Source organism: Lissotriton vulgaris, chromosome 3_1 (assembly GCF_964263255.1).
Source record: "Lissotriton vulgaris chromosome 3_1, aLisVul1.2, whole genome shotgun sequence".
Lineage (NCBI taxonomy): Eukaryota > Metazoa > Chordata > Amphibia > Caudata > Salamandridae > Lissotriton > Lissotriton vulgaris.
The window spans coordinates 956,323,536-956,349,492 of record NC_141689.1 but is presented as its reverse complement, the minus strand read 5'-3'; the positions used below and the strand labels follow the sequence as shown (position 1 = coordinate 956,349,492).

Below are 25,957 nucleotides of genomic sequence, written 5' to 3'. Positions count from 1 at the left end.
GTCACACAACAACACGACATCCTTGCTGAAGGCAACAAAGGGTTAGGTTGAGCGAGGGATAGGTTGAGCGAGGGATAGGTTGAGCGAGGGATAGATTGAGCGAGGGATAGGTTGAGTGGTTCTGGAGTTCAGCTCGTGAACGGCCGTCAGACCACTACTGGACTCCTGGCTATGCTGAGGTGACGTTTTCTTCCACCATCCCAACGTGAAAGTTAACATCTATTGTTTGTGGCCCAAAAAACATGAATTGGACAGTGGTACTTAACATACATACCAACAGACCCGATTCCGACCGGAGGCTCCCAAATTTTGATGTAAAAACATGGCTGTACTTCAGCAGTCTCCCGCCTAAAACTGCCTCTGCAACGATTTAAGTCAATGGGGAAATACATATCCCGGTTTTTATTTCACAATGTCCCACTTTCTAGTAGTAAAATGTTGCCTTGGAGTGCTAGCACATTTTCAGTCTATGGCTGAGTGAGAGGGTGACAACAGCCATTTTTAAATGGAGTGGTTTGCAGAGTTGCCCACTCCAGAACAATTTTTAAAATTCGTGAATTTTACAACAGACTCATCATTCTCATGGGGTGCTGCTGAATGTTATGGCGGCTGCTCTACGTACCGGGATGTTGATCCCTATTACATGGTGAAACTCAGATTGCAAGGACGTTGCACTGGTGTAACAGGGATACAGCTCAGGAGGCCAATACACTCAGCCCAATATGTACTAGTGTGGATGAATACACCAGGGTACTGTCTAACATGCCAGCCAGTGCACGAACAAGGGGTATTCAGGTTCAGAGCGCAAAAACAATAGTATTAACTTTCCATGACTACTTTGCATCTAAAATCACACATTTAAATATAATTTAATTTTCAATTTTATAATACTGGTAAAGTCCCAGTGTAAGCAGTCATTAAGAGCAATATAATGACAATAGAGAGTGAATCTGTGAATCTAGAATTCATAAGCATAGAACCCTTGCAAATATAAAAAGGTTTGTGATTCATGACAAATGTAAACACTGCAGGATGTATTACTGAATGTGACCTTGAGCACCACAGACATCAGTTCTCTTTCTGCATTTCTAGGGGGGCCTTACAGATTAAAAATGGGGTTGGAGCTGTTTTTGTGGACCTAGCTGGCATTTGGTAAAGGCAAAGAATACTCCCTCACTTGCATGGACGTATGGTCCAATCAAATGAGAGAGCACTGAGGCAGATACGTGGCAAAAGAGACCATGAAAGACATAATAATTGTGCCATATTCAGAATGTTGCCCACATTTTTGGTACGTCCAGGACTCTTATGGGGTAAAGTAGAGATGGCATCAGGGCCCCTTCTGAGACTTCTCTGCAGGTTGCTGAATTCCGGATGGGGTTTAGTGGTCCCCTGCGTTTTATCAGACTTGTGGAAGGGGTCACTGAGGATGCACGAGGTATGAGCAATCTGACTTCTCCTGCCCTCATGTTGGCCACCCACACAGAAACACAGAAGAGCTGCTAACCTGAAACTCAATATTTTGTGCTGTTTTATCTACAAAATATCCACTAGCATAAAGAATCATCACAGGTGAGCATTTTGTTAATGTAATAGGGCAAGAACCTTGTATCTGCACTAGGCAAACACAGTGTAAATGATTACTGGTGCAAAGAAGAGCCATGTATCCCATTGCTAATCTGGCGCCTGGTATATTAAGGGAAAACAGAAAAGTCAAATTTGTGGATCTCACCAAATTTCCTGCCAATTGGTATGCAGCAACTATGAATTAATCTCAGTCTTCTATCTCATCCCCTGCAGACCAGTGAGAAGCTACCTCATGGTCATTATAAGCATAGTATACCCAGTAGTGAAACACACTTAAGCCATCTTGTGTTTGGTTAGAAACCATAGACTCTGGGAATACAGAATTTAAATCCTGTTACAGGACCAATTGACCAATGAAAGTGGTAGAGCCTAGGTGATGTCACTGAGCTCTTTAATCTGGGAAGGGTAACATATCACCAGCAACAAGAAGCATACTCAAGTCAGCATAAGTAAGGATAAAGTTGCCAGAAAAACAGGGCCAACCAGATAGGACTCGGACAGGAGCGCACACGGTGCAATAAGTCAAGGAATATAACGAAACCTTTCCTTTTGGACATCTTTAGTTTCTTCAGTCATACAAGAGAGGATTTATAGTTTCAGCTGAATCTGAAAATGTGTGAATCTACTTCCTCTTAAGTCAAGCACCATATGGACATTTATAAATTACTCCACCCTGGAAAATCAAACAGCAGTTCCCCCCAAAGCAGCAATCGAAAAATCCAGAGTGAAAAACGGTTATTAATTTGTAAAATAATTAGTGCCTGGGTCCTAGATATTTCTCAGGAGGCAACTGGCTTGCACCATCTATGGTCCTTGCGAGCGCTGCCAAAGACTTACCACCCATTTACCATTGCGAACCTACAGATGTGATCATTTGAGCTATGCTCGGTGATCCAATGCTGTAGGAATGGCCTGCGCACTATGGTATTATTATTTTTGTAATCATATATTCAATTGTTAAACACTTTGCTCATATGCTTTTCTAAAAATTGACTGACAGCACCACCAGGTGGGGCACAGTCATAAATATGTGCCAGTGTTACTAAATAAGTGTCTCTGCAACGCACCGGCAAACAACGGCACAAATGAATCACTGATGCAAAGGAGATGAATTTTCTTACAGCCAGCGTGGGAGAAATTGGGGATCACAGTACTTGGACATAAAATAAATGAAATATTCTATAACAATATAGACATCACAGAAAATCCACAACACTAAAACGCCCTTGTTAGCAATGGGATCCCTGGCTGGCCAGGGCTTGCGCCAAAGTCAGTCAGAGACCACCACTCCTAAGTCAGGGCAAGGGAGTTACACGCCAAGATAACCCCTGCTCACCCTCTAGGTAACGTGGCGCGAGCAGCAAGGCTAAACTTGGAGGATATATGAGTTAAGTATTTGCGCACGCCTTTCTCAGGGCTCAGGAAACAAATGCGGGTCGTGGGGTCCATCTCAGGGGACCCGGCATAACAGGGAGGCATTAGAGCCCTCGTGGTTCTATGAGCAAAGGTGCTGCCTGAATGTTGGAGCCTCAACCGGCTCAAAGAAGGAATGCCCCCGGGGCCCCACTCACGGCTTCCTCCTGGTGGGCGGGGCACTCCTCCTCACACGGGAGCCTCGCTCCCTGCAGCACTTCTCCGGCGGTCGCTCTGGGGCAGCGGGCAGGGCTCCTCTCGCTCTCCGGGGCTCCCTTGCCCTGGGGAACCTCACGACCAGCCTCACTCTTCTCTGCTTGTGGGGGCGGGACTTCCGGGCCCTTCTCCCAGGGCCGCGCAGCGATTGGCCGGCCAGAGAGGTGCTTCCGGGTCGCCGTGGGCAGAGCGGCGGCCCGAGGGAAGCTCGTCTTGTAATGGCAATCCGGGGGTAATCTTAAATATAAAGCGAGGTGGGCTCTCGCTATGGGGGCCACCAAAAGAATAGCGGCAAGGTCCCTGGCGAGGTGGGCACTCGTCAGGGGCTTCAAAAATCAACCACCCCTTTCATTCATCAGGCAGGCTAGGGTCATCAGTCGCACCACAGGGGGCGGAGCCAGCATTGTGTGGGGGAAACCCAGCCTCATTCAGGACACAGGCGCAGCCCCTCCCTCACATCAGCATGCTAATCTCTCCATTCACCACCGGGGCAGACCCACACAGACTCCTGGAGCCTGGCATCCCAGCCAGCTCCAGCCAATCACACGCCAGCACCTTCACAGCACATACACAGCCATGTCTAGAATAGCACTTCCGCACAAGACACAACCATGCCACATACATCGTTGTGAAGCATTTAATCACACGAGTTTGCGCATACCAAACTCGACCATGCACACCTCACGCATCAGGAACTACCAGGGACACAGACATTCCCCATGCATTCCTATGGGAGAGCAGGTCAATCTCACACACGCACTCAGGGAGCGCACGCAGTTTACACTGCGCCACAGTGTCAAAGTGCGCAAAGACCAGAAGTCACTAGGCAAAAAGTTCAGGGGTGAACCTGCCAGAAGGGCCAAGTCCAACAGCCCATCACTGCACAATATTGCATCAATAACAAAAAGTGATTTTCACAGTAAAGAACTTCCCAACACAAAGTGTTCCTCTGAAAATGCTAGAAAAAAATGTAGATAAAAGCCTTATCTATTCTATAGACTCTCAATCGATGCTGGACCGGTACATTCGGAGGTTCGACCCAGACATAGCACTGAGTCAGTTCTGATTGAAGTAGTGGATGAGCTGAGATGGACTTTGGACAGAGGAGTCTGCACTGCTTTGATTCTTCTGGATCTATCAGGAGCGTTCAGCACCATCTACTATATCTTCATTCTAGCCAGGTTGAGGGAGATAGGTGTCGGAGCTTGACTCTACAATAAATAGCCTCTTACCCTAGTGATCACCGTCGAAAAGTAAAAATGGACAATTCATTGTCTGAATAATATTCAAATCAAATTAGAGGTAGAAGGGTGCATCAAGGTTCATCCTTGAGGCCTTGGCTGTTTAGTATTTATATAATCCCACTGGTGAAACTTATAAGATATCCTATTTCATTTCCTGATGTATACAAATCACACCCAGGTGTTTATTTGGCTTGATGGTGACCAGAACCAGAACTATTAAACTTTTAAAACCTGCATGTGGAGACAGCCAAATGGTTGAGGGAGACCACAGTTAAACACAACTAGGAAAAGATGGAGGTAATGCTATTAGGACAAGATGAAGAGGTCTGGTCAAACACATGGTGGCCTTCAGACCTGGGCTTCACTCTGACCACTAATACATTAGTCAACAATTTGGGGTTGATCTGGATGACATATTTACTTTTCAAAATCAAATAACTAATCTGTCTGTTTCATCTCAGGCTGTTGAAGAAAATTCTACCCTTCCTCCCCTTGGAAGAGCAGAAGTTGGCAGTACAGGCTATGATCTCATCAGGGCTGGATTACTGTAATAGTCTCTATTTAGGTATGAATATGCCTGAGATTTGGAAGTTTCATGTAATCCACCACCGAGTGGTTCAATTAATTTTTAAGCTATCAAAAAAGGCAGATGTCTCCCTTCAGTGGAAACAAGTACATTGGCTCCAAATTGATTAATAATTCAGTTCAAGGCATATAGCTGATTCTTCAAGCAATGCAGACAAAGGTCCTCATTTTCTCCAGAATAGAGTTCAGGAATATCACCCTAATCATTTTCTTCGGTTAGCTTTGGACAACAATTTGAAAATTCCACACTTTAAATGTAGCCGTTAAGGAGGAATTTCTTTCAGCCACTCAGGTGTCAAAACTTGGAATACTCTTCCTCTCACTCTGAAGGTGATATATTCATATCTTCCCTTTAGAAATGCTTTAAGAAGGTCCTTATTTGCATGGTCCAATGGCGGGAATAGAACTGTCCAGCTCTAGGACACCCTTACAGGGCACCAGTTAGTTCTTATTGCAATATAACATAACATACCAAGTAATATTCAATTCCCTCTCAATTTACCCTTGCCATATTTCCTCCCACACCACCAGTCCAATGAATGTTAATCAAATCAAAATCAGTCAAACTAGCCAGATTTCTTTCAGTTGCACCTGTCATGGGGCACTCTGGGTAACACATTGGAGGTCCTGCATCTACAATTACTGACACTGAGGTTATCATAATTGTGGTGTCTACGAATACCATGAGTTTCCAAGTTTGCCCAGTATCCTCCTGTAAAAGGGTAATTACCACAGGAATCAGGAATAACATTGCAGGTACCTGTTATAATTCCATCTTTTTGGCTCATATGCACCCAGTAATTTTACCAGCTTTCTGTTGTTGAAACGTCTAGGGGGAGATTACCAGGAATGTGGTATTCACACTAACCTTGTATTTCCCAATTTAGCCATAAGCATGTTTCCATCGGAATCCAGAATTACACGATAGGTGAAAAAGCCTAGAGTGAAGAAACAAGATTCCTATCTTTTCCCATGACTATTTACCTACCTACCAGACAGACAAAACCCAAACCTTCCCTATACCTAAAGCTCATTTCAGCCAACTGATTGCTAACACACTCACCCACAGCCCATGCCAAAGATGTCAATTAGCACTATAAAATACATACCAACCCATTCAATCACAGTATATTGACATGAGTACCACAATAACAAAACAAACAGCAACTTAAGGCAGACAAACCCAAGTTGGCCTAACGAGAAGACACTAACATGGGAATATAGGGGTACTCTATGCTGGCACCACCACTGAACTCATGCAGAGAATACAGCAGATACAGAACACAGCAGCAGACCGATCCTCAACCTGCCCAAGAGATACCACATTACCCAGCACCTGAAAGACCTCCACTGGCTCCCAGTCCAGAAGAGATGCCTCTTCAGGACCCTGACCCACGCCTACATGGACCTCAATAACCAAGGACACAGCTACAAGAACCACCGCCTGCACTTCCACAAGCCAAACAGAAAGCTCATCTCAGCAGACTGCGCCCTTGCAGAGATACCAGAGATAAGATGCAGCCACATAGGAGGACAATCCTTCTCGCACCTTGCCGCCAAGGACTGGAATGTCCTACCTCTCCACCTCCACACAGCACCATCACTGACTGCCTTCAGTAAGGGATGTAAGACCTGGCTGTTTGAGTGTGACCAGCAGTAAGCACTGGTTACCTCCTAGGATGACAAGCTGCACTCTACAAGTACGTGATTGATTGATTGATTGATTGATTGATTGATTGATTGATTGATTGATATAGAGGTATGGGGGAACTGGGACGTATCAGCACAGAATCAGCAGACACACTCTAGCACCAAATGGCCACATATTAGAGGAACAAGAAGACTCAGGCACAAATATCATCAGGACACATAAATCTGACAGGTTAACCTTACATAGAGTCACGAGACAAAGACAATGGAAACTTAAGGGCACCAACCAGGAGGTATTCAGTGGCAGAGCAGTATGGCAAAAACACTGGTGAGGGAACAGAAGTTAAGTGGGCATGAGAAGACACCTGACAGCCAGGCACAAACATGAAGATGGGAAATAGAGACAGATTAAAATGGAATGTATACAGAGAAAAAGGGAAAACAGATAGAAGGGATCACAAACCTTGGAAACATGTAAAGACAGTTGGTGAGCAGAAGGCAGCACAGCAATAAACCAAAGGAAACAGCATAATGCAGCATTACATGTTAAACCAGATACATTTCACTACAGCAGACAAACCTACAAGCTATAACACACCACAATATTCTTCAGGATATATCCAAACCATGTCATACCATCCACACAATGCAACATTCATTATGCCAAGCAACAGCACATTAGTTAGTATCAAACCTCAACACACTACACTACAATATACTGTAACATGACACATGACCCACATCTGATACAAATTCATATTATTCTACATCAGTTTACCAAAATGTACCTGCACAAATAGACAATCATTACCCACTACACAAAATCCATTATACACACAAACAACACTCCACATGTGACCCCACACTTCTTTTTTACTTCACCACTTTAAAAGGCAGTGCATCAAACATATTACATGAGACCATACCACAACAATCTATAAATCACAGGATAACACCATACCGCACAATGTGACATCACCTTACAAGTTACAGCACCACACCATTCAGGACTTCATACTTTTTATATGAACATCACTCCCAGTTGCATCGTTCAAATCCACAAAATGCACCACATCATCCTACATTGCACCTTAAACACTTTACAGCATGTATACTGCATGACTCCAAAACATCCAAAAGCCTACAAAATTGCAACACAACAACACTATCTTACCAGACTACACAACACTCAACACCACAAAAGGCCTGCCTCACACCACACAGAAAACCATTCCTAACCACTGTGCCATTAAATATCACCCATGCCCCTATACCTATCAAAATAAGGCTCACAAATCCACAGTACATCACCTGTCACCATTCCATACCACTACCTATTAACACTCCACTATTACCACCCCATTCAACATATCAAAATACACCTTGCTTACACTATCCTATGAAATATCCCATCTCTTCTCCATGCCACCTTACCCCTCCACAGCACTCCACACTAAATCCACCATGTACTGTAGCACATCACACTTTCCCACACTGAAAAACAGGAAATCAATCCTCTAAAGTCAAATCACACTGCTGCATCACATAACCTTTCCACACCCACCCCTGTCCATACCTTTCCACGACACTCCATGCCAACCATCAGCATATTACTCATACTGGAAACACAAAGGGAAGTAAAAGGGTAAGTATGGAGGAGACAATACCATGCACTAACACAAGAAAGTACTTCAATATATTTTGCGACTGCCAAGAACGCCATGGGCTGAATAAGTGAACTCTTCCCTTGAAGGGTCATATATTTTTAATGGGAATCAGGGTCTCACTTAATGCAAAAGGAGATCTGCATTGAGCCCAAGCACTGACTAATAACCTGGGCAATGCCATCTGCCATGGGATTTGGAAGAAAAAGGGCCTTCACATGTACCGACAGCACCACACCTACCTAACTATTAACTCTTCTCAATCTGTTGAATCATAGATGAGATCTGTCACTTCCAGATCTCATGCAAAAGGACATGCTCCCAATCTCAAAACAATATCAGTCAAATCACTAACAGAGAACCTTCAGAAAATGATACTTTAATACTACATGCATCCTCATCTTTTCATACTCTCCAGGATGCATACTGCTTGAAAGATCAGTCTCCCCACCCCATCAGTTATATAGACTAGGAATAAATGGAGTACAGGAGTGAGAATACATAAGGGCCTGATTTAGATCTAATTGGATGGCTTACTCCACCTCAATGGTGACAAATAGCCTATCCGCTAAAATCTAAATCCCATTATATCCTATAGATTTCCGCAGATGGGATATTCATCCACCGTTGTGACAGAGTAACACATCCGCCAAGATCTAAATTAGACCCTAAGACACTATCACTAATTCATCTAATAGATGTAGAGGATGGCACAGTAAGTGGTGCAGATCATCAGTGGCATTTAACACTAGGTCCTGAACTCACTTTCTAGAATATATTCCAGGGACTTGCAGTCAAGTCAAATATGCCATTCAGGAATAAGCCAAGTCAACAATGATTGAAGGGGGAGGGTAGGCACTTTAGTCCTGCCTCGCAGGGGGAAAATGTGCAGGGTTCTAATACTGGCAAAATAGAAAGGGCAAGAAAATCTAGGGGGATGCCACACAAAAGATGGTCCTTTCCAACAATCTTGCAATAAATGTAGTACTGGGGTCAATTCCCAAACTATATTTTGTAGTATGTTTAGTAGTACTACAATAGCACTACTAAACGTACTACAAAATTCCATTCACAAACCTGTGTGGAGGGCTCCCCGCCTCCTATTATTTATGTGCAGAGAACTCTGCTTCAACTGCAGAGATCTTCGCAGATGTACACCTGTGTTTTAGTAATAAATGTGAGAGGGATGGAGGAGTGGATTGGAAATGGGGAATAATTGGTATTAAAAGGGAGAGGTTTAGGGAAGAGTAAAGTGGGGTAAAGGAGGATTAGGGAGGAGTTCAGGAAGGGACGTGCGCCTACCCAAAAAAGAGTAAGCCCTTTTTGCTATTTACAAACTGCACTTCAAAAGTTACCACAGATACAAAGGACCTAAAACAGTTGGAAATGTACTCTAGCTCAGATCTGAAGTAAGTCCAGCACCACCCATGGCCACTCACATGTACTATAACACCCTCCTATAGACCATAATGCAGGCAGTGGCTTAAAATAAAACTCCACAGGAATGCATGTAAATTATTTTTTTTAAACATTTTAAATATTTATATTCATTTACTGTGATGCAAAAAAATATGAATACATATCATTTTATTAAAAATATTTTCACAACCTTTTTTTAATCGAAAAATAAATAAATAAAATTGAAAATAGCAGACATTAAATTAATACAAATTCATCCTGCACATACATTTTAGTAATGATCAATTCGTAATTAATATAAACATTTTACTTTATGGAAGTGTTATTATTTTAAACACAGCTTTAAAAAGTAATTTTGTTGTAGTTTAATATACTTGAATTACATTTTTAATTTAAAGTTTATCTATTAAAGCTGCAGTATTTTTAAAAGAAATATTCTACATATAAAATTTATAGATACAATTATTTCATCTGAACATTTAACTTACAACTATGTTTAGTTTCTTTTAACTGTAATTATCTTTTAAAAAGTTCCCTATACTTTCCTCTGGGAGAGCTTTGCCCTGATTGCAGGGGTTTCTGAAAAGTGTGCGAAATTTCAAATACTGCTGTAAAATCACTACTAATAGTACATTTACAGACATATATATGGAGTGTTTACTGACTCCGTCTCCTATTTCAGGTGGCGAAGGCAAGCAAGTCTACACTTTTGAGTATCTTTTACACTCATAAATGATGAATAGCCATTAGTAGTAAAGTTATTTGAAAGATTAAAATAACACATGTAGATTTACTCATGTGCAAGTTTATCTCTGTAAATAGGCATTGAGGTGTTTGGCTTTGCTCAGACTCCAATAAAGGCTGTGCAGAAAAATTGAATGAGGCCTGTTTTTAAGGTCAGTGATCAGTGAGGTCAATTGTGCGATAGCATCAAGATGGGGCAATAAGGGACATGATATCACATTCTCTGCCATTATGATGTCAGAGAAATTACACCACTCACTTTACTGATGCTGCACGTATATCATATAATCACTACTCCATTTAGGCATGGGCAAAACAAGAAAAGATTTTTCACGGGTAGAAGAATAAACATGCATTTATTAAGTGACTTCAAGATTTAAAAAGCACATATATATATACTAAAATTACATTTGTAGGCATTACGTTTGAAAAGAAATTTTGCACAATATTTCACAGGTTGGCATTTCCTTTGTCACAGCAGATGCCATACTGTCCTGGATGATGTGTGGTGTTTTCAGGTTACCCATAAACCTGGAGATTCATCATGACTCATGTTGTGGAGTGAAAATTAAATGATGCTTTATAACACTTCACTACAAAGGTCTCACACTCCCCTGTTTGGACACTGACCACTCAGTTTAAATTTCCTCTTGCATGTAACAGTCTGGTTCCACTAATCCCCTATTATGTGCAAAGACTCACCTCTGTCTTTATTTTGTGTTCGGCAGCTTGTATCCGCTGATCCATCTCCTCTTCCAACTCACTCAGCTGCATTGCTGCCTTATCCTGAGCCCTAACATCAAAAAATGAAAATGTGGTTGTGATGAAGGGTCCCCAAAGATATGCTTCCATGGACAATTGCACATACAGTTGACCAAAGAGTAAGTAAACTAAGACAATGGCATGAGCATGCCAAGAGTGGGCAATGTCAGGAACAATGGCATCAATTTATAAAGAGTAGGTAACATCAGAAGACAACAACATCAACGTGCAAAGAGTAGGTAATGGCAGGCGAGAAAGGTAACAAAGTACAAAGGGGCAGATTTATGTTAACTGGCGCATCCCCAGGGATACGCCAGTTAATGTGCGCCACAGTGGTGCGCCGCATTTACACCACACCCATGGTGCGCCGCATTTACAATGCGGCGCACCATGGTGCAAAAAGGGCACAGATGCGTGACGCATCTGTGCTGGAAAGGTGGCGCATTGCTGGAGTTGCGTCGCAAGCATGACGCAGCTCCAGCAAGGCTCGGGGGCGCCCCATCTTCACAATGCTGTGTCGAGACCTACACCTGCTACAAGCAGGCGCAGGGTTTTGACGCAGCATTGGCTTGAAAGTGACTGAGTGAAATCTCATAGATTTCACTCAGCCACTTTCAGGAGGCGTTCCTGCGCTGGAACGCCCCCCCCTGCGCAGGAACGCCTCCTTATGGGGCAGGGCTTTACAACGTGACGCATCTCCTAGATGCGTCACGTTGTAAATAGGGCGCATTGTTTGCGCCGCCGTTGCGTCAAATAAAGTGACGCAATTGCGGCACAAAGAGGCGCAAGGGCATCATAAATCTGCCCCAAAGAGTAGGTAAAGCCCGAAGACAATGGCACTAAGAAGGTCGACTAGTTAAAATGCAAATTGTTTAGATTAACAATTAAAAAGGTGCAACGATTAACTTAAAATTCATAGCAATGACACACATTTTAAATGTGCAAACTGCAATAGGCAGTCAAAGCTCTGTGTATAGGCCATAGAAATTCTAAGAAGCAAACTTCCTTTAACTAAAAATGAGGCTTATACAGCTGACCTATGCACAAATAATTTGGAAAGCTGACCTTAATGTGACATGCTTTTTAATGTTCGTCATAGGTGAAGAATGTTCCAGTTTTAATCAAATGTATTATTTTACTAAGCAACATATTGTTTGCAATGAATAAACTTACAATCCTTATCCTATTTCACATAATGCCTGAATAAAATAGTTGTCCATTCAAAACAATATTTCTTGTTCGTATTAATGAAATGCATTTTTTCCAAAGATGTTTCTTCTCGTTAGTATAGTTCATTCTGTGCATCTTTTGCATAGGCAAGCCTGCAATCAATGCCAATGGGACTGAGGCATATGTTTGCAGACCTTAACTACAAATGTCTGTAGCTAATTCATGATAAGACTTTACAATCCGTATGTATTTTTGTGGCAAAGGAAGAACAGAACCTGCTCACAGAGGGGATCTGCCTTTTAAATGGACCAGAGAGGAAGAAGCCTGATACAATGTCTGCAACATGTATTCATGTCTTTTATATTAGTGCGTGTTCCTAGTTAGTCAACAAATGCCCTTTTTGATGCATTTTCTCCATGCTTTTCGACGTACCTTCTGAGGGTTGTTCCTGCTGCTGCTACTGTTCATCCTTATTTCATTTTAAAGCTTTATGTGTACAGATTGCTACTGCAACTATAGGATCACTTACTTGATTACTGAGACTTGGCTGTGTTTCATAAACTACACTTTACGGGAATCTGCTGCTTAATATTGGTTTTAAGCTGTATGCTCCTTTAATCTCACTCTTTTCCTTTGAACTTGAAGTCTTCGTAGGTTCCACTAACTCTGAAATTCTGGTGTGACCTCTTAGAATAGGGTGTATTTCTTTAGGTAACACGCTGGCTTCATTATTTTGTCCTAACCAAACATTTTTATGAGAATTCTGTAAATATACTAACCATTTATTGACTAATAATTAATAAAAAAACTGAATAAAAAGACCTATACTAACCTCTTAATGAGAATAAAGCTTTTAAAATGTATTCAAACTCTCATCATTATCTGAACTTGGAATTTTATTTGGTATTTGCTTGTGATGCTGAAATAGCTCTTTGACTCATAATACTCTGACCATGATCTGTCATCTAGAGGAGAAGTGATTGGCGTGGGAATGGGGCTCAACCCTGTAAGTGATAGCAGTTGCAACAGTGAGCCATATTATTTAATTTTGGGCCCAGTGCGTACTAAAAGCATCAACTTGCAAATAATAGGTAATGGCAGGAGAAAATGGCGTCAATGTGCAATGGGTGGAATATAGCTGTAGACAAAGAAATTAATATGCAAAGAGTCGGTAATGGCAGGGAACGATGGCATGAACATGCAACAGGTAGGTAAAATGGTATAAATTCACAACTTTTTTCATGTTATATTGCACAGTTGTTCAATCAGAACACACACAAGGGAATTGAAAAGCCAGCAGATGTCCCTTCCACCCTCATTGTTCTTATACTGCCTCATTTTGAGTTGAGGGAACCAATGGAATTTTTCCTCACAGATTGGTCCTGTGCAGGAAATATAGACCACAGTTCCTGAAGCACTGGGAGAAAACTCTGAGTGTGTTAGTGGCATTTATTCTTTTGTTTTTCAAAACAAACAAAAAATATGCCAACTGGTCCGCCATACCACAATCACATGGCAAACTGGGCAATAGTAAACATTTTCACAGAAAGTGTACTACTGTGGAAGCACTTTCTGCAAAATAATCTGCACTGACTAGGCACGGATCTTTGAAACGGGCAGGTGAGTAATTTCCCATAGGCTTTGCCATCAGCGGCAGCATGTAAATGAGTCAAAGATCTCAATTTAGCCCTACAAATCCTAACCCAGGTGCACAAAATGTGAGGGGCCTGATTTGCAAATGTTTTGGTTCACCTATGGGTAAATATGATGTGCAAAATTAAAGTTACTTGTGATCCTAAATTTCCCATGTCCTTATGTACAGAATCTAGATAAGTTACATTTTAAACTTCTAAAGAGTATTTACAATGAAGGGAAATCTGACAGTATCACACTTGTTCTACCATCTGACATTTGTGGAAACTCAATGTCAAGGTGTCCAAGGAAATTGCAAGGGGCACTCGAAGATTTCAAATACTTCTAAACATTTAGCTTAAACATTATCCTTCAGGCAACACTTGTAAAGGTACTTTTAAAATGACTTAATTAAATGTTTCCAGTCTCAGAACAGATAGATAACACCCCTAAATTTCACGGGTGCGTAAGAGAAAATGTTTCTCCTCCTGGAAAAATGTTTTCTCTGTGCACTCTATTACCCATGCTGGCTACGTGTGATAGTGCATTACAAGACACTAAACCTGGGTGCTGTGTTTTCTATCAGCATATTCCTACTATTTTGATGACTATATGAGGGTATTTAATTCCTACTCATAGCTCGTAATCATTTTTTTACTCACTGATGATTGTTCAAACCATCCAAAGGGCCCAGGTTGGGGTAGCTTTCTACACTATAATTGAGTTGAGTGAGTAAAGGTCTAATATCCCACTGGGGAGCAGGGATGTGCAGCCCCCACACAGCAGGGACCAATGACAGTAGCAAGAGAACATATGGAAAGGAGGTCACAGTAATGTTCCTCTAAGACCTCCACAGTCATCCTGCCACTAGTCAGCAAGTGGCTGATCAATAAATGACTGTATTAATAACCCACAGAGCAGATTCAGAAAACACAGTAATGCTATTTGCAAATTGCTAATTGCCTGCAAAATACAAGATGTATCGCCCTTGTACAGACATTTCATGATATTTGAAGTCTAATTACTCGCACCTGGATGTCTGGGTTGTTAAACGTGAATAAACAAGAACATACAGATGTTAATTAGAAATCATATCACTTAATTAGCATTGTAATGAAAAACTTTTCTGTTAATTGTCAACACTCTGTTCACTAACATCATCTCCTTTAAATGAAACAGTCTCTCACTGCTTCTATGTATATTTTCGTTTTCAGCAGTTTCTCGTAATGAGAATATTCTAAACATGGGAGGCTTCTCCGCTAAGGGGAAGGAGCGTCGTCCCACTGCTTTCAGAGCAGGAAAAATAAATTGATAATAAGGTTGTTATTATCATTTTATTTTACATAGTTTCCGGGCTGGGTTAGGGCGGGACGGGGATGGTGGCACAGGGAGAGGAGTGGTTTGCACACTCCAAGTTCGCATGACTTTTTTGGCTGGCTGTTTTGGGCCGGCCAAACAGTCAGGGTAAGTGTGAGCGCTGAACCACAATGCTCAAACCAATCACAGTGCTGCATTTCATTGTTGTGATTGGCTTAGGGGAGCCTGTGTGCTTACTGCTTCCCCTAAAGCTGTCCCCCCTGTCCCCTCCATTCCCTGCCAGCTGCTACTGATCCTAAATGTAATTTGAATACCTCTTTGCCTGAGTTTTGTGCGTTATCTCACCTAGCTTACAGCATGAAAGCTTAACTTCTATGGCACCGTTCTGACTGTACTGCAATTGCAGCTGGCGCGACAGTGGGAGGGCCTGAAGTGGACCAGGGCATTGTGGCTCAATGTGACATTTGACTGCACAAAAACCTTTCAGACACTAAACTCAGGAGCAGAAGCCCTACAAGAGATAGTTTTCCTTAAATGGAGAAAACATTTCGCATTGTGCAGAGTCTAATGAATGCCATTCACTGAAATTGTTGCCACTAATAGTGAAGAGCCGACATTCTATTGATTTGACTGTCAAGTAAACCTATCTAGGGCATGGTTTTTATTTCATCAATGCACTGAGAAATATTATGCTCATTGCAGCCTTCACAGGACCAAACAAGAAATGTGGCCTAAAGTCTTGACAAATACTGTAATACAGAGATTTTTCCCTAAAACCACCATTTATTTTAATGCGGCAGAGTTCAACATTTTAAGACAGCAGCACAAGACTACCATCAAAGGTGTGGTGAACAATGAACAAGCAGGGTTCTCGAGTTTCTAGCTTTTCTATTTTATTTAGGGGACAAATTGCAAAGGTCTTCTATCTGTAAATGTGGCTGATTCCCGGCAAAACAAATTGCAACTTATATGTGTCTAATATACACAGTTCACAAAGACAGAAATATTTAATTACGTGTGAGTAATTGTCTCTGATGACTTACTGGTGACCTTCAATACCTTTAGTCCTAGAGTCCTCATACTGCTCAAAAGTTCTGAGGTTGTTACTTCCTCTAGACAGGAAAAACAAACCAGAAAATGTTGTACACCAAGCCTTGCCCAATCCTTCCAGGACCACATTTGTTGCTTGGTTTGCTCAGCATCCTCTGTCAGAAGATGGAGTTGGGAGAGAAGATTGGATGGTAATGACGGGTATGTGAATGCTAGCACTAAGAGTAATGAAGATTACCACTAAGTAATCCTAGACCTCACCTCTATGCCTTGTATCATTGTCTCAGCCATTACTAAATACACAAACTGTGATGATTTAACTAGAACCAAGGGAATTCCATTATTATAAGTTCTATAATGGAAAGTTGTGTTTTTTTATGTATACTGATAAGTCGGTTAGAAGCATAAAGAGGAGGTCGGATGAAAGACTGCCCTAATAAATAAGTTGTGAATACAATTGATGGTGTCATAACTTCATCATATTGACGACAATGATGGGAACAACTTGAGGACTTTGTTACAAAACATGAACACCAAATAGATCACAAAACTCTGACTTACTACTGCACCCAATGTTATATGAACCTTCATAATCAATGTCACAATAGAACTGATTTAGAACATCATTCCAAAAATTCTTCTCCTCATGCCCCATACCCTGAAGTCTGGAACATTTTCTCAAAAGTATTGGGGCAGCCCAATGTATTGCCCTGTAGATCTCTGACAGTGGATGCTGCCAGACTCTACATTGGCCTCCCTTGAATGCCACCCAGGAGAGGTTGATTAGCAATGGTATATGCCAAAGAAACATTAGAGTTGGTCCACCTACTAATAGTCATCTGTGAAGCCTGATTTCTATAACCTGAGGCACTAAACATCACAAAGAGGGAATCTCCCGTGCTAAATGAAAAATATCTCTTGATGTACACAAATAACACTTTCTTCACATCCAGCAAATGCAATTTGGAAAATAACAAATCTTTTATCAGCTAATTCAAGAGACTTAAAAGGATGTCCAAAAGGATGTCCTTCCAGCACATGTAATACTAATGTTGAATTCCACATAGGTATTCTAATCTTTTCACTTGGACAGTCTGAAAGAAACATCTGAACAGTTGAGACTAGATGTTCTTCTTCTCTAGATTCCTCCATGGATCTCTAAAGGGTTTACTTAACACGCATTGAGATATCTAGGTGGATGCTGAAATATTCTTACTAACATCTTCCCAAAAAATTGGAAATAGGTGGAAGGTGAAAATTGAGATCTGTAAATGAATACTTGTCACAACAGGATTGAAAACTCTTCCGAGTTGAGGGTTTAAAAATGTTAGGATTGCTTCTGCAAAATGATATGGGATTTCTTTTCCTTTGCAACCCTTGCCTATCAATGTACAAAGTGAAAGATGTAGCTGTTCTGGAAACTGATGCATTTTCTTCACTAGCATGCCAAGAACGAAGCCATGAAATATCACAACCCTGGATTTCGCCTGGCCCTCCTCCCCGATCCTTAAAAGAGCCTAGGAGCCCCATCCCCCAGGGCCATTTTCTTTAAAGTGGAGGGGACCATGTGGCCCTCCCAAGCCTTATTAGTCCCAGGGGACCCCATCCCCCAGTGCCACTACTTAAAATAAAGAGCCGTTATCAGTTCCAGGGACCCCATCCCCTGGGGCCCACATTACTTAAAGGTGGCCTTGTGTGGCTTGGTAAATCTGACTAAAGTATTGCGTTGCCATTTCATCACCTTGAATGACTCAAGGGCAATGCCGTCCTATGATAAACGTGTGCCTTAGTGTGAGTTTAGGGTCCGTCCCTTGCTCACGATTGGTTGGTTTTCTTGTCCCTGTCAATTACCCCTTCTTGGTTTAAAGGCTTTCCTCCCTATTCCTCCAGATACTTGGGCTTGTCCCATCCCTGGAGCATCTAGGGTTCACTCTGCTTTTTGATGTGATTAATAAATCCTTCCACTGCTTACATCAGAGAAATATTTTTTTTTCTCTATTCCTTTTACCTTTAGTGCGCTCTTCTCTGTGTGCTCCTTGTTATTCTAGGCCTCCCTTGATCCTTGTCGCTACATCCTTCTGTTCCCTCCCTCTCTCCCACAATGTATTAGTTGGCTTCTTGTCGCTCTCCTATTCCTTGTTCTATCCACACTGAGTAGTGGAGAAGAATGACACTACCTGTGATTAAGAAACAGTACTGCAGTTGTGAAGGATACAATGCATTTGTTTGTATCAATACACTTGAAAGTACATGTCAGGTTGCGTTAAGGAGTGCACCTTACAGGTGAATTAGCACAAGGTGCAACTGTTTCAAAATTCTGAAAGGAAAGGCGGGGAGGAATATGTGATTTGGAAAAGATGCATGACAGAACAATTGTGGCTGAAGTGAAGGAAATGACTTGGCCAGAGGCTTACCCGAGTTATTTAATGGGGGGGAGGATAGTCAGTCCATCAATGAGAGGTTACAATCTGTATCGTAGTTGAGTACTGAAAACAACTGAAAAAGGGAAATTAAAGCATTTTAAGAGAACATTTAGAAACCCGGTGAATAAAATCCAATGGCATCTGCTACCACATAGGGGAGGTCAGTCTCGAGGGGCCGTGATGTTTATGCAAACAATTGGTCATGGGGCAGGTAAGGTAAAATGAAACAAGAGCCTCCATACAAAGTACAAATTACAATAACAGAGCACGACTGAAAAGGTCGTCTGCCAAGAGTAGACAAGCCTGTGGTCGAAACAATAATAAAGCTGTCAATGTAATATTAGTAAAGATCCTGCATCTCCATTAAACTCATTGTTAGTAAATGCATAGATAGCGCTAATCCATTCATACAAGCCAGCCACCCTAGGGCAGTCATGTGGAGATAAGGTCTGTTTTTACGGATGTGCAGCACACATAATTGAAACATGCTATCAAAACTGAGAGAGCCAGTGTTATGATGATTGTTGCTATGTTAACCCCTTCGATGCGGCCGCGATTCCCCTGCTGTGCTGTAAACAGCACGAACAGGGGCGGGCCGTGACGAACCCCAGCCATCATCAGCACACGAGCACCGTAGTACATGACGGCTGGGGTTCGTCATGAGCATGGAAGGGGTTAATATGCCTTTAGGGAACAAACCTAGTCTTGACTCTGTTGATGTTCTGCGGTCTTAGGTTCGTGCCATGCAGTTCCAGAGCAATTGAAGGCTGGACTTCGTGGTTACCGGATATCTTTGGTGTTGTTATCATTTATGATAATAAATCCTATTTCTACATTGGATTTCTACATCTCTATTATAACAAAGTTGGCGACGATTGTGGCGATAACATCACCGTGATTTAAGAACCTCCTTCGTGCAGATTTTTCTCCGATTTCATCTACTTTAAATCCGGTTTGCTTTCTCTTCATTCTTGAAGAAACCTTTGCTTGGATTCTATTGGATATCCAGAAACGTCAAGTTTTGTACAGATTCCGGCTACCTTTTAAATATTTACGAAGTTTCAGCTATTTTTTTTTAAAGAAAACTCACTGCAACTGTTTTTTTTTACTGAGTCACTTCTCCGCAGTTCAGGAGCTTCTTAGCGTTAACTGGATTCCGAGTTTCGAGTTCTACATTCTGCGAACTCGTTCTTCTTGCGTGGTACAGGAAAAGACTTCTGTGATGTAAGTGCGCAGTCTTCAGTGCCATCGCGTTTCACTCTATGGTCACGCACATTGTTTTACGTTACATGCAGCCATTTTGTGTTTACGGTATCCTAGAAACTTCAAGATTTCAACGATCTCCGTGACCAGGTCGAAATTGCTCAAGTACTTGGGATTTTCGGTGAGCGTTTTCTTTATTTATCATTACCATTTATTGTACAAACTACCCTGAGTCTTTATTAAGACATTTTATACAATATTGAAAGTCTACTTGTTATTTCAAATTCTCACGGAGCATTCTTAAATACGGATACTTACTTGGAATTCTCTGTACATACTTTACTACATTTGACATGTCTACTTTGCAGGGCTACAATTTGTCACCTCCACAGTGTTTTTGGCCGGCAGGAAGTACTCCCTGCATGCAATGGCCAGAATGGAAGGCCTATTTTATTAACTATATTGATACTCTGGACGCTAAAGGCAAAATGTCTGCTGCTGAGAAAAAGGGAATTTTTTTACATTCTGTTGGTCCGGAGGGACTTAAAGGTTACAACCAAATGCCCAAAGCGATCAGAATGTATTTACAGCAGCTATTGATGACTTTGATCGTTATTTCGCCCCTAAAGTTTGTATTGGCATTCTCCGCTACAAATTTTTTCAAAGAAAGCAGAATACTGATGAATCAGTTGACAACTATGTATCTGCCTTAAGAACACTCTCATTGGATTGTCAATTTGGAGGTTTACAAGAAGATTTAATCAGGGATCAAGTCGTCATGCATGTAAAGGATAATTCAATACAAGACAGACTTTGGGTGAATGGTGATTCTAAACTGGAAGACATTCTTGCTATTGTCAGAAAAGCGGAAATGTCCTGTAGAAGTGCCAAAGAAGTCAAACATGAGGAGAACATTAAACAGAATGTCATTGCGAAAGTTGATGCTTCAAAAACACAAAGTGCCTATAAAAAATTAATTACTCTACAAAAAGTCGTACTAGCGATAATAACAAGCTGAGATGTTATAGGTGTGATAGCAGTTCACACTTGGCCAATTTCAAAGGTTGCCCGGCTATCAAACAGAAATGCTGTGTGTGTGGGGGTTTTGGTCATATAGCTAAAGCTTGTAAAAAACGCAGCTCTAAGAAAGTTAAATGTGTTGAAGAGGGCGATTCTTGTGATAGTGATACTGACCACAAAGAAGAACGTTTTGAAAAGTCTTACATGTTGAATATTTTGGACCATTCTCCTGTTATTTTGAATTTAGATGATGACTTGATAAAGAAAAAACCTATATGTGATATGATGATTGGAGGTGTAGAAATACAGATCTATGCAGATTCGGGTTCTCCATACTCTATTGTTAACAAAGGGGTATGGAAATCCAAATTTGTAGACAAACTTAGTCCTTCATTATTTCCCGCTGACATTAATCCAATTGGTTATTCAGGTGGAAAGATTGACATCATTGGGTTTAGAGTTCTAGTGTTCAAATTTAAAGGCCGTGAATGTACTGCTAAATTACATGTATCCAAAAGTGGACCTTCAGTTTTAGGATGGTTCGATCAAGGTAAACTTGATATTGTCCTTAACCCCAACGGTCCAGAACCAGTAATGGTCATTGGGGATTCTAGTCAATGTAGTAATACTATGTTGGCTAAATTCCCTGAGGTTTTTAAGGACAGTATTGGGAAATTGGATAATTTTAAACATAAAATAGTTTTAAAAGAAAATGCTTCTCCAAAGATTTATAAGGCCAGAAATATTCCTATTACAGTGAGGGATGAGGTACAAAAAGAACTCAAAAAGTTAGTTGAGAATGATATCATAGAGAAAATTGAGTCATCTGAGTGGGTTTCGCCCATCGTTGTAGCCAGACAATCCAATGGTAATATTAGGCTATGTATTGACCTTCGTCATTTAAATAATAATATCGTTGTGGATCAATTTCCTCTTCCTCGTATAAATGAGATGTTGGGCTCAATTGGCAAAGCAATTTTTTTTCTTGCATTGACTTATCATCAGATTGTCTTGGATCAAAACACTCAGTAAAAAATACACTGCATTTATAACTCCTTTCGGATGCTTTCAATTTAAGAGGATGCCGTTTGGCCTCGCCTCTGCTGCTGCTGTTTTTCAGCAAATCATGCATAATTTATTTAGTGATTGTAAGAACATTGTCTGTTTCCAAGATGATATTTTGGTTTTCAGTGATGACAAGTCTGCTCATGATGAAGTGTTAGAAATGGTTTTGAACAAACTTTCAATGAATGGACTTACTGTTAAGCATTCAAAGTGTAAGCTTTGTGTTAAATCTGTTACTTATCTTGGTCCTGTTCTCTGTGAAGAAGGTATCAAACCCAAACCGGATCTGGTAGAAGCCATTCAATTCGCTCCTTCACCAAATTCAAAAGATGACGTTAGGTCATTTCTAGGCTTGACTGAATTTTACTCAAAGTTTGTCCGCAATTTTTCGTGCAGAGTAATTAATATTAGACAGTTGTTAAAAAATAGGAACACATTTGTGTGGGACTCGGAGTGTGAAAAGGAATTTATTGATGTGAAAGCTGCTATTGGAAAAGCTGCCACACTCAATAGTTTTGATCCTAAACTATCTTGTGTTATTACTACGGATGCCAGTGCAAAAGGTTTAGGCGCAGATTTGACTCAAAAAGTTGGAAAAAATAGTGAAGTAGTAATTGCTTACGCATCTAGGGCTTTATCTCCTCCTGAAATGAAATACTCTACCATAGAGATGGAAACTCTGGCTGTTGTATGGGCTTTGGAACATTTTAGAGTTTTCGTATGGGGGAAGGAGTGTGAAATTAGATCTGACCACAAACCTTTAATACGCTTACTCACTACTGATGGCATGATTAGAGCTTCTGCCAGAATTGCGCATCTATCCATGAGATTGCCGGATTTTGTTTACAAAATTGTATATGTTCCTGGACGTGATAATGTTACTGCAGATATTTTGTCTAGGTTTCCTCTTCCCCTCAAGGAATGTGTTCAGGATTTATGGTGTGAATTCAATATTGCTCTTGCTCATGATGAGGGTTCTTTACCTATCAAATTGGATGATTGGAAAATTGAATTTTGTAAAGACACTGTGTTACAAAGTGTTAAGAAGTTCACGGTTGAGGGTTGGCCCAGTAAAAAGAATCTTCTTCCTGATTTGAAAGGATTTTGGGAAGTAAGAAGTGAACTATCTCTCTCGGATGACATTGTTTGGAGAGGTGAGAAAGCTATTCCTCCTGTGGGTATGAGGAATATTATTGTAGAGCATGGTCATGAGTCTCACAATGGTATTTATAGAACTAAGCAGTCAGTTAAGAGATTATTCTGGTGGCCTGGTATGGACATTTTTGTTGAACGCATTGTCAGGAATTGTGTTCATTGTGCGAATTCTGACAAGTCATTGAAAACTTTGAAACCTAATTTGAAAGGTCATGTTGTCCCTGATGGTCCCTGGGAATCTATTGCAATGGACATTATGGGTCATATTGGTCCAATGAATAAGTATATTATTGCTGCCATTGATTTATTTTCTAAATGGCCTGTTATAAAAATTGTGAGGACAGTTGATACAGACAGTGTATTGTTTTTTTTTGATGAAATTTTATGTGAGGAGGGCTTACCCATCGTGCGATTACTGACAATGGTGTTCAGTTCTTATCCAACAACGCTAAGGATTATTTTTTGAAAACTGGTGTTAAACATTGTACCACCTCTTTATACAATCCAAGCGGTAATGGAATAATAGAGAGGTTCAACAGAGTTTTGAAAGGAGCAATACAAATGTTTGGTGTTGATGATGAAAAATGGGAAAATCAAGTGATGAAGAGTGTTTGGAAATATAGGATCACTCCTAATAACATGACTGATTGTGCCCCTTTCAAAATTATGAGGGGTCGGTTACCAAGATCTAAGGTTAATCCATCTTGGTTAATTTCATCTTACAGATGTCAAGTGGATCTTAGTAAAGTTAAGAAGAGAATGGAGAAATCCCATTTGTTAACAAACACAGTTTTGATTTAAGGAGTAATCCTAGGCCAGATCCTATTGTTCAATTTGGTATGCTAGTAAAAGTGAAAAAACCATGGAGAGTATCGAAAGGTGAAAGTCAGTATATGGGACCTTTTATAGTGAAGGAGGTATTGAAGAATGCAGTAAAGCTTGCTAATGGGAAAGTTTTGAATTTAAGTAAAATTGCCATACTCAAAGGGAATAAGGATTTGTATAAAGATACTGCTGTCAAGAAGAATAATGATTTTATGGAAGTTGTTCTGGATAATTCTGTAGTAGTTGATAATAATGACAATGATCTTAATAACAATACTGAAGTAGTTGACAACAATCTTAACAACAATGATATCAGTGTCAACGGTAAAGATTTAGCTGTTGTGCCTTCTTGTAAAGATACTGTTCAAGAGAATGTGTGCTCATCTGACACTAAACGTTTACGAACGAAACCAATATGGTTATCAGATTTTTCCCTTCTCCTATATATTTTTTTATTTTACTTTATTATTATTTATATTTTATATATTTTTTTTAGATTAAAGGGGGAAGATGTGTTATGATGATTGTTGCTATGTTAATATGCCTTTAGGGCACAAACCTAGTCTTGACTCTATTGATATTCTAGAGTCTTAGGTTTGTGCTGTGCAGTTCCAGAGCAGTTGAAGGCTGGACTTCGTGGTTACCGGATATCTTTGATGTTGTTATCATTTATGATAATAAATCCTATTTCTACATTGGATTCCTGCATCTTTATTATAACAGCCAGTGGCGTGATCTGTAGCACGGATAAAAAAATCAAACTGAAATATCTGCCAGCATATTACAAAATATTTACTTCCGCTGTTGCAGGAGTAAGCGGCATGGTTATTTGTATACGGGCTTACCTCTGAAAAGGCAATATCGGCACTGAAGCTATTCAAATTGAAGGATGCTCCATAGTGTGACAGCGGGGCTTTGTACATTCAATCTAGACAGTCATACAAAGGGAGCTGGGTTTTGACATTTAAATCCTGATCGACCATCACCAGGCTGATGAGCCTTCCTGAGATAGTTTGCACCTTAATAGGACAGTACCTGCCCCCACACAAAGAGCTGCATACCCCACTGTAGTGTGACTGGAGACAGGGCAGGGACCTTGTGATCTTCAACTGCCTCATTGATGTCTCTGCCACTTCAAAGGTGCATTTTATTATAAGTATTTGACCTCTGACACCACCAAATCAGAATTTTTGCTGGAACCAAGGACACTCAGCCTGGAAGGAAAGCTGTTATGCTATAGGAGGGACTGACACTTTGCTACCTTCATTGCTGTGGTTGCCTGCTGCCTGCTGATTATTGTGCTTTAGGAGGGACTGCAACTTTTCTACCTGCTCTGTTGTGTTGTGCTGCTGCTTCTTGCCTATGAGTGAGTGACTGGACCTGCTCTCTACATCTTTGATTCCAAACTTCTCCAAGGGCTTGCTGGCTTGCCACCTGTTTTCTGAAGTCTAATGGACACAACAAATATCTTGCATCTATGCTGGTGCTGCTGGACTCTGCAATCTATGAGTCCAACCCTGGACTGGGGTACTCCCTCCAGTCCTTAGCCTCAGAATTGGGTTCTGCAGCTACAGTGGCCCCTTTACACAGATCGTAACTGACACAGTGTCCTCCATTGCAGTGCCAATTTGATGATGACACGGGTCCCGACTGCGAGGTTCAATGACAGCACAGCACAGATCCTTCAACACCGTCTGCAGGGCTCATTTCCATTGCAGTGACCCGACTGATGGGAAAATTCCAGTGTATCATGCTTTCGACATAGACGCTTTGCTCCATACAAGGTACTTTTTCAGCGTGCCCTGCATGGGTT

The 25,957-nt window shown here is 41.0% G+C and overlaps 1 protein-coding gene across 1 annotated transcript in view; it reads right to left on the bottom strand.

The window, feature by feature from the left end:
• The window catches only part of RASEF (RAS and EF-hand domain containing), a 336,005-nt gene that overhangs the window by 171,908 nt on the left and 138,140 nt on the right, over positions 1-25,957 (bottom strand). The window contains exon 3 of the mRNA XM_086961323.1: positions 11,225-11,315. Within this exon, the coding sequence (XP_086817449.1) occupies positions 11,225-11,315 (91 nt within the window). The remainder of the gene's footprint in view (positions 1-11,224; positions 11,316-25,957) is intronic.